A 9611-nucleotide genomic window follows, 5' to 3' on the forward strand; every position below is an offset into this window, starting at 1 on the left:
GCTCCCCACTCCTGCCCGCAGGCCCCAAATGCACCCCAGGGGTGCCTGAGCAGAGGAGTGAGATGCTTCCAGGCACTGCTTCTGACTCCAGGCCTCAATCAGCAAGGCTGTGAGACGCACCTGGGCCCCGTCCGGGCCAGAAGGGGGCTGAGTGGCCATGTGTCTGTGCCAAATGCATGGCCTGGGGTGCTGCTGCTCCCTTTTCCCCTACCTGTAGCAGGGAAGGGTGGTCATGGGAGCCCTTTTCCCACCCCTTACTGCTCCGATGGGTGGGTTGGGGCCTGGATATCCGTGCAGCCGGCACACCACCAGCTTGTGGCCTGCTTGCTGCTCGCTCTGGTCCAGGATATTGTCCTGGCAGCCGGAGTCATCACACAACATCCTCTCTTGTGATACTCTTTCCCCCATGGTACCACACCTGCTGCCATGGCACAGCTACTGCCCTGTAATCACACCTGCAGCTCTTCTGCCAAGGGCAGCACATCTCTCATGGTATCTTGTCTGTCATGAAACACTTCAGTCAAGGTAGCATGTGCACTGCAACAGCAGATACAGCATGGCACCTATTTGTCATGGGGGGTTTTACAGTGGTGACGTATCCATTACAACGGCACATCTGCCACAATACGCCATGTCTCACAGCAGGGCTCTGCTGGGGGCTGCACACCTCTTGCAGTAACACATCTATCCTAGTGTTTCATCAGCATGAATCTTGTCCCTCAGGCCAGCACACCAATCCTCCTGGTACTCCCCCGGCTTTTGAGACGCTCTTCTCCTGAGATGTATCACAAATGGCATGTGTTCTGCATCTACCCGTCTGTCACAGTGTGCGGCAGCAGCCGGAAGCCCTTGTGCTCGATGCCCTCAGATGATCCAACTGATCTTGGCTCTCTGGGTGCCCTTTGTCATTTCCCCCCCTCCCCTCCCTGCTATTCTTTCCTGGACCCAGCGTTGGCAGGACTGCCACGGCCTGTGGCCCCTGCTCCTTGCCCCACTGGAGCAGCTCCAGACCTTCCACCTCTGCATGTGCAGAGAGACAGACTTCAGAGCTGGCTCTAGGGCTTCAGGACTGAAGTGCCGCTGTCCTCCCCAAGAGGTGGGGTTATGGTGGCATACGGAGGAATGGGCGGACCCAGTCCTGATGCCCCTTCCCTGCACACCACAGTATCTTCCAGGTCCCCATGTCAGTCTCCACCCAGCCGGGATGGATCACTGTGCACAAGATCCCCTTGTCCTTGAACTCTGCAGCCATGCCCCTTGTCACTACGTCCCGTGCAGCCTGGAAGAGGCGTCATCTTGCCAGCATGACTCGGAGGAGTGGACGGATGTTGGGGTGCCTGCAGGCAGGAGTGGTGGTATTCGCTAGCCAGAAGCTGTGTGTGGCCAGGAAACGGGACTTTACCCTGCAGTAAAGCATTGGCACAACCACCCCAAAAGGCTCTGTTCCGGATGCTGCTGATCCCAGGGCTGGCAGTCTCTGTGCTTGTGCCTGGGAGAACCAGGCAGAGGCTGGATATCCTGGGGCAGGTGTGTGTGGTGGGTCCCATGGGCTCCCCTTCGTGGGCACTGTACACGGGGCCATCAGAGCGCCTCCTGCACATCCTCTGGCACCCCATCTTGTTGCTGGCATGGGACGGTACATGGGGGCCTCCAGCACCCCAAGGCGCAGGCCCAGCACATCCCCTGACATGTCACCTTGCTGGAATGGTACAGGTACATGGGGGCCTCCAGCATCCTGAGCCACAGCCTGATGGAGCCCACTTTGGTGGACATCTTGATGATCACAGCCCGGCTGCAGCTCAGCCCATCCTTTCCTGGGCCCTTTGCTGCCTTTGCCAAGAGGGGCAGAAACTCCTGACACAAAGACACCAGTGCTCTATTAAGACACGACCAACCCTGAGTTTGAGAACTGTCCTGAAGGTCCCTGACCCAGACCACCCGCGGGAGGAGGGACAGACACCCTAGGCAGAAGGGCAGTGGATGGCTAGGATGCCCCATGGATGGGCCAGCTCCCCTCAGCTCCAGTGTTTCCCAGGGTCAGACAGCACCAGTACAGCCAGCATGGGGCAGGCAGGAGCTCCAGCTGCGGAGCAGTGAAGCATGGCTGGGGCTGGCCTGAGCTGCTTCTCGGCCTCCCTGTCCCTTAGGGTGGGCAGGGGAGCCCTGAAGCCCATGGTCTTGCTCCCCATCAGTCTGGCTCAATCCAGAGAGTGAGGACCCGTTCTGTGGAGGGGACCATTCAGGTACCTAATTCACCAGCAGCAGTGTGCCATGTGAACAGCTATGTGGCTGATGACCAGGTTGAGGCCTTGGCCCTGCAAAGGAGACTCAAGAGCCTCCAGAGCCAGTTGGGTTGGGGCGGGGTAACTCTGCTGGGCAAAAGGTCCAGTTTTATCCTGTTCCCAACAAGCAGGACAACAGTCTCAAAATGAAGTGTAAAGAGTCACAATAAAATTATGTAATAGGCAAAGGGAAAAGGCAGGAACTGGAGAGCTGGGCAGAGAGCAACATCCTGAGGTTCAACAAGGGCAAGTGCAGAGTCCTGCACCTAGGGAGGAATAAACCCATGCACCAGTACAAGCTGGGGGCTGACCTTCGGGAGAGCAGCTCTGCAGAGAAGGACCTGGGAGTGCTGGTGGATGACAGGTTGACCATGAGCCACCAATGTGCCCTGGTGGCCAGGAAGGCCAATGGTCTCCTGGGGTGCATTAGGAAGAGTGTTGCCAGCAGGTCGAGGGAGGTGATCCTGCCCCTCTACTCAGCCCTGCTGAGGCCTCATCTCGAGTACTGTGTCCAGTTCTGGGCCCCCAAGTACAAGAGAGACATGGAGCTACTGGAGAGAGGCCGGCGTGGGGCTATGAGGATGATCAGAGGGCTCGAGCATCTGCCCTGTGAGGAATGGCTGTGAGAGATGGGCCTGTTTAGCCTGGGGAAGAGAAGAACTGATGGAGGATCTTATCAGTGTGTATAAGTACCTGAAGGGAGGGTGTCAAGGGGACAGGGACAAACTCTTTTCAGTTGTCCTGTGTGATAGGACAAGAGGCAATGGGCAGAAACTGAAGCACAGGAAATTCTGCCTGAATGTGAGGGGGAATTTCTTTACTGTGAGAGTGACGGAGCACTGGACCAGGTTGTCCAGAGAGGTGCTGGAGTCTCCTTCTCTGGAGATCTTCAAGGCCCACCTGGATGCGACCCTGTCTACCATGCTCTAAGTGACCCTGCTGAGCAGCGGGGTTGGACTAGATGATCTCCGGAGGTCCCTTCCAATCTTACCGATTCTATGATTCTACGACTCATGACCTCAGGGATGGACCCAGCATGATACCTGCAGGCTGAAGATCTTGGAGTAGTTGCTGCTCAGTCCTCAGTGAGGCAGCATGCAAGGGGATGGAGTGCATGAACAGCAGAGAGGTGATGCGCAGACTGTGCAGGGTCCACTTCCTTCTGCAAGAAGGCAATGCTGGTGGTTTGCTCTGCAGGTCTTTTGCAGGATGACCTGGGATGGCACATCTACTTGGAAGACAGCCGAGAGCAGAGTACCTCCTGCAGCTCCATCTGGGGGGCTCTGGAAACCAGCAGAAGGGGAATGCGTTCAACCTCCGACTGGCGTTACATGGGAAAGACACGGAAATGCTGTGAAGCTGTCAGGCCCACCTGAGCCATGGGGCACCCTGTGTCCCTTCCACTGGCTGCTCCCTCCCTCCTCCCTCAGCACGCCTTCTCCTGGGCTCCTGCTTCACAGGGCCAAGGTCCTAGAGGTCAGTTCTGTGTGTTTGGGAATGTTAAGTGACTTCTGGCCTTTGGAGCGATGAGGGCTGGTGCCCAGGCAGGAACTGGGTCCTAGAGAGCTGGAGAGACTGTACCTAGAGCAAAGTCTTTGCGCAAGCCTGAGTGGGTGGGGTGGCAGCAGGCTGTAAGTAGCATTAAGGATCTGAGTGAGCTAGGCAAGCTAGAGCAGAGGCAGGAGGAGCAGCAGCATGGCAGGGCTTCGTGTCCGCTCCGCTCTGGTCACTGGGGCCAATCGAGGAATCGGCCTGGGAATTGTCAAGCAGCTCCTGCAGATGCCAAACCCACCCGAGTGGGTCTTTGCAGCCTGCCGGGACCCCAAGGGAGAGCGAGCACAGGTGAGGCTCAGCGGAGCTGACTTTGCTGGGGGGTGGAAGCACAGGCCATCACGTGCTGCCCAGGGGGCATGTTTGGGCCAGGAGAAGATTTGTAAGGGCTCAGATGGGAAGCTGCAACCCTGCACCACAGTTGCCAGGGCACAGGGCAGCCCAGCTGGCACTGCTGCGCGACGAGCTGCGCATGGGGTGTGCAGAGAGGCTAGGGCTCCTGGAGGACAGGCAGGGAGCTCCTGGCACAGCCTGGCACTCATCTCCTCAAGGGCTAGAGGGAAAGGCGTGAGTCTGCAACAGGAGGGCAGAGGGTGAAGTAGTGGCATGTGACGTGTGCAGGAGGCACGGAGCCCTGTCCGGCTGGAGCAGAGCACCCAGGGTAGGGTGCTGGGCACGGGGCAGTGCGGGGACAGAGCAGGAGTGACAGTGGCTGTGCCTGGGACAGGCTTGAGAGCTGACGTCTGCCCAGGTGTCCCTGCCTCTCTGTTGTGCCCTCTCTTGCAGGAGTTACAGCATTTGGCCTCCAAGCACGCCAACCTGGTCATCATCCCGCTTGGTAGGTGCTCCTGGCTGTGCCCCAAGGGTGAGGGGCCCTTGCCCAGGCTCCCCTCGTTAACCAGCACTGTCTGCTCCCACAGCCCAGCCACTCACCTGGCATGCTGTGCACACCACAGCAACCCAGTGAGAGGTGGGAGCCGTGCCAACAGTCCCAGCATGTAGTGGGGGAAGCAGGCTCACTGCTGTCACTCCTGCCCACAGCCTGTCTCCAGCCATGCCGGAGACTCCTGCCTTCCTGCCTGGCAGGGAGAGGCCCTGCGCTCCTCTCTCCTCTGGGGCCCCCTTTCTCCCATGTGCCCTGATTCCTGCCCCAGCACATCCCTGAGGGCACATGGGGCTCCTGTGCCCTGGCATCAGGCCGTCATGCGAGGCACATAGGGGAAGCAGGCGCTTACCTCGCTCTGTGTTGGCCCTGTAGAAGTCACTGACCCCACCAGCATCCAGGCAGCTGCAGGCAGAGTCAGGGAGCACCTGAAGGACTCTGGGCTGAACCTCCTCATCAACAACGCTGGCATTGCAAATCCAAGCTCTTTGGATACTGAGACTGTGGAGAACATGTCCCAGGTGTATGCCACCAACACGACTGGGCCCCTGCTGGTGAGCCAGGTGAGAACCCCCACCTGTGGCTTTGCAGCTCTGCTCCAGGGAACATTGCTTCCCCTTGGCTCCAGCTCCTGGAGCTGGGAGATCCCAGGCAGGTGGGAAGGGCCAAAGGGAAGGGCCTGCTCTCTGCTCCAGAGCCCAGTGGGCTCTCGTCCTAACAGCCTTGCATTCTCCGGCTCAGATGGGGAGTGCAAGGAGTCATGGGTCAGTGCCAAGGAGCAGGAACCTGGTGGTCTGAGGCTGCGAGTGAGCAGATTCCTGCTCTGATTTGGTGCTGATGTGATGCAGTGTGGAAGGAGCAGTTCGAATCTCCTGAAGTGCATCCGCACAGGCCCTTCTTTCCTCTCGTTGCAGGCATTCCTGCCCTTGCTGAAGAAGGCTGCCCAGGGAAGCTCGAGCTCTGAGCTGAGCTGCAGCAAGGCAGCCATCATCAACATGTCCAGTATTGCTGGCTCCATAGAGGAAATACGTTTATCGGAAAATGTGCAATATATCTCATACCGCTGCAGCAAGGTACTGCCACGCTGTGCTGGCACAGCATGAGCCCCCAAGCTTTTTATCTCCCAAACCCCCTCAAGCCCTCTTGTGACTCCCCTCCCTCCCTCCTGCCATCTCTCTCCACTTGCAACGGTTCTCGGGAGTCCCCTTCTCCCTCTCATGGAAATCGCCTCCTTCCTGTCCATGCCAGGAGATGCTGTATGCCACTTCCCAGTGTCGTTCTCAGCTGTGCTGAGTGCCTGTGCCTGGAGATTGTGGCAGCACTGTGTGTCGCAGGGAGCTCTGCTTGCCTGCCCTCCTCTGCCTCTGCCTTGGGGTCTGCACATGTTCCCTAGGGGAGGGCACTGTTGTCCTCCCCACGGTGATCCTTGTGGTGCCTTCTTGCAGGCTGCTCTGAACATGCTCACCAAGTGCCAGTCCTTGGGGTACCGGCAACACGGCATCCTCTGTGCTGCTCTCCACCCTGGCTGGGTGCAAACGGACATGGGGAGCTCAGCTGGACACAAGGTAGGATGTTCTCTGGGGCAGGTCCAGAAGAACCTCGTTGTTCAGGAACCCAAAGAGTCCTGTGTACCGAACATCCTGAGAGCTGCCAGGCTCCAGTGGAGCTGTGTGGACAATGCTCGGAGCTTGTGGCACAGGAGGGAAGGAGATGGCAGGCAGGGAGCCTTCCTGCAAAGTGCTGCTGTCTCCTCACTTCACTCACCCCAGGGAGCCATGGGCTCAGGGAGGCATTGGCCAAAGCAGGAGCCTGCTCTGACCCTTAGAAGGCCTTGGGCATAAAGTTGTGTTTCTCCTCTGTCCCTGCAGCCCCCACTGACGGTGGACGTGAGCGTACAAGGAATGCTGAATGTGCTCTGCTCCCTCTCCGAGAAGGACACAGGGACTTTCCTGGACTGGGAAGGGAAAGTAGTGCACTGGTGAGACGCCAGCCCAGCGTCATGCCCGGATCCTGGCAGCAGGTCCCTTTGCTGCTGTGCTGTGCCGTGCCCATGTCCTCAATAAACCCATGTCCATGAGCAGCAGTGCTGCCGTGTCCATCCGTGATGGCAACCGGATGTGTGTGTGGGGTATGAACTTGCAGAGGGCAGCCTTCTTCCTACGCAGGACTCGTTAGCGTTTTGTGTAGCAGTGCCACCAGGCTAGCTCTCCTGACTCATGGCTGTGCATGGGATCCCCATGAGTGACGGCCTGTGGGTTCCATGGGAAGGTAACCGTGCTCTGGAAACATGGTCTCCAGGAAGCAAATTATCCCGGGGCAGGTGTCCCAGGCTGGTGCCCGTCTCTGTGGAGCTGGGTCACCCCAGGGGCTGTGGGGCCCACATGGGTGCTGAGGGAAGGCAGCACAGGGCTGGCAAAGATCCCAAGCAGCCGTCGGGCTCCCTTTGCTCCAGCTGGCTGTGCTCAGGTGCCACGTGGACACCACTCCGGCCTGGGATAGCTCAGTGGGGCTGGGGAGTCACGGGAACTCATGCGCCCTCTCCCCACGTGGGGCTGCAAAAGGGTTGCTCTACAGCAAACTGTGTCCTGCCTCCTGCATCCTCTCCCACGGGTCCGGAGCCCACCGGGAACTCCTGGTCCTAGCGACGCAAGGTGGGACGCAAGGCACTCGCACAGCCAAGGGGCAGTGCAAGGAGAGCTGGCCTTCAGGCTCAGCCAGAAGCTACCAACCCATCAGGGAGCTCAGGGTGGCATGTCCTGTCCCTGTCTGGATGCTCTGCGGATGCAGCTCACCCAGGACGTGGAGGCTGCTAGCTGAGGCGAGGGCTGCGGAATGGTGCCCGGGGCATGCCCAGCTGGACAAGGCTCCTGCAGGGAACAGGGGAGCTCTAGCCTGAGGACAGTGACCCCCAGCCCCTGGGAGGGCAGGAGGGAGGCTCAGTGCGCGTGAGGCCGCCTGCTTCAGAGAGGGACGGAGCACATGCCCCAGGCATTGCTGGCAGCATGCATGTCGAGGGTGGAGAAGGGCTCCCAGCATGTCCCTGGGGGTTGCCAGCGGGTTGGGCTGTGGATGTGTGGGGACATGACAACTCAGCTGGGTCCTCGCACTTCCCCTGGGGCCAGCTCCACAGTGACAGCCCAGGGCCAGTGAGACTTGGCCCCACGGTGATAGCCTGGGGCCAATGGGGTGTGCTCCCCACTCCTGCCCGCAGGCCCCAAATGCACCCCAGGGGTGCCTGAGCAGAGGAGTGAGATGCTTCCAGGCACTGCTTCTGACTCCAGGCCTCCATCAGCAAGGCTGTGAGACGCACCTGGGCCCCGTCCGGGCCAGAAGGGGCTGAGTGGCCATGTGTCTGTGCCAAATGCATGGCCTGGGGTGCTGCTGCTCCCTTTTCCCCTACCTGTAGCAGGGAAGGGTGGTCATGGGAGCCCTTTTCCCACCCCTTACTGCTCCGATGGGTGGGTTGGGGCCTGGATATCCGTGCAGCCGGCACACCACAACTTGTGGCCTGCTTGCTGCTCGCTCTGGTCCAGGATATTGTCCTGGCAGCCGGAGTCATCACACAACATCCTCTCTTGTGATACTCTTTCCCCATGGTACCACACCTGCTGCCATGGCACAGCTACTGCCCTGTAATCACACCTGCAGCTCTTCTGCCAAGGGCAGCACATCTCTCATGGTATCTTGTCTGTCATGAAACACTTCAGTCAAGGTAGCATGTGCACTGCAACAGCAGATACAGCATGGCACCTATTTGTCATGGGGGGTTTTACAGTGGTGACGTATCCATTACAACGGCACATCTGCCACAATACGCCATGTCTCACAGCAGGGCTCTGCTGGGGGCTGCACACCTCTTGCAGTAACACATCTATCCTAGTGTTTCATCAGCATGAATCTTGTCCCTCAGGCCAGCACACCAATCCTCCTGGTACTCCCCCGGGCTTTTGAGACGCTCTTCTCCTGAGATGTATCACAAATGGCATGTGTTCTGCATCTACCCGTCTGTCACAGTGTGCGGCAGCAGCCGGAAGCCCTTGTGCTCGATGCCCTCAGATGATCCAACTGATCTTGGCTCTCTGGGTGCCCTTTGTCATTTCCCCCACTCCCCTCCTTGCTATTCTTTCCTGGACCCAGTGTTGGCAGGACTGCCACGGCCTGTGGCCCCTGCTCCTTGCCCCACTGGAGCAGCTCCAGACCTTCCACCTCTGCATGTGCAGAGAGACAGACTTCAGAGCTGGCTCTAGGGCTTCAGGACTGAAGTGCCGCTGTCCTCCCCAAGAGGTGGGGTTATGGTGGCATACGGAGGAATGGGCGGACCCAGTCCTGATGCCCCTTCCCTGCACACCACAGTATCTTCCAGGTCCCCATGTCAGTCTCCACCCAGCCGGGATGGATCACTGTGCACAAGATCCCCTTGTCCTTGAACTCTGCAGCCATGCCCCTTGTCACTACGTCCCGTGCAGCCTGGAAGAGGCGTCATCTTGCCAGCATGACTCGGAGGAGTGGACGGATGTTGGGGTGCCTGCAGGCAGGAGTGGTGGTATTCGCTAGCCAGAAGCTGTGTGTGGCCAGGAAACGGGACTTTACCCTGCAGTAAAGCATTGGCACAACCACCCCAAAAGGCTCTGTTCCGGATGCTGCTGATCCCAGGGCTGGCAGTCTCTGTGCTTGTGCCTGGGAGAACCAGGCAGAGGCTGGATATCCTGGGGCAGGTGTGTGTGGTGGGTCCCATGGGCTCCCCTTCGTGGGCACTGTACACGGGGCCATCAGAGCGCCTCCTGCACATCCTCTGGCACCCCATCTTGTTGCTGGCATGGGACGGTACATGGGGGCCTCCAGCACCCCAAGGCGCAGGCCCAGCACATCCCCTGACATGTCACCTTGCTGGAATG

The 9611-nt window shown here is 59.2% G+C and overlaps 1 protein-coding gene across 1 annotated transcript; it reads left to right on the plus strand.

The window, feature by feature from the left end:
- Window positions 1–3567: 3567 nt before the first annotated feature.
- Window positions 3568–6698, plus strand: LOC134146413 (C-signal-like). The gene is made up of 6 exons (XM_062586834.1): window positions 3568–4124; window positions 4620–4671; window positions 5092–5279; window positions 5631–5789; window positions 6162–6281; window positions 6585–6698. Exons 1-6 carry the CDS (start codon window positions 3978–3980, stop codon window positions 6696–6698), a joined length of 780 nt encoding a protein of 259 aa, XP_062442818.1. The 5' UTR covers window positions 3568–3977.
- Window positions 6699–9611: the final 2913 nt, after the last annotated feature.

Source organism: Rhea pennata, chromosome 13, assembly GCF_028389875.1.
Source record: "Rhea pennata isolate bPtePen1 chromosome 13, bPtePen1.pri, whole genome shotgun sequence".
NCBI classification, from domain to species: domain Eukaryota; kingdom Metazoa; phylum Chordata; class Aves; order Rheiformes; family Rheidae; genus Rhea; species Rhea pennata.

Coding starts and splice junctions, on each gene's coding strand:
- LOC134146413 (XM_062586834.1), top strand. CDS start 3,978: ATGGCAGGGCTTCGTGTCCGCTCCGCTCTGGTCACTGGGGCCAATCGA. Junction 4,672..5,091: donor CCTGGTCATCATCCCGCTTG/GTAGGTGCTCCT, acceptor TTGGCCCTGTAG/AAGTCACTGACCCCACCAGC. Junction 6,282..6,584: donor GGAGCTCAGCTGGACACAAG/GTAGGATGTTCT, acceptor CTGTCCCTGCAG/CCCCCACTGACGGTGGACGT.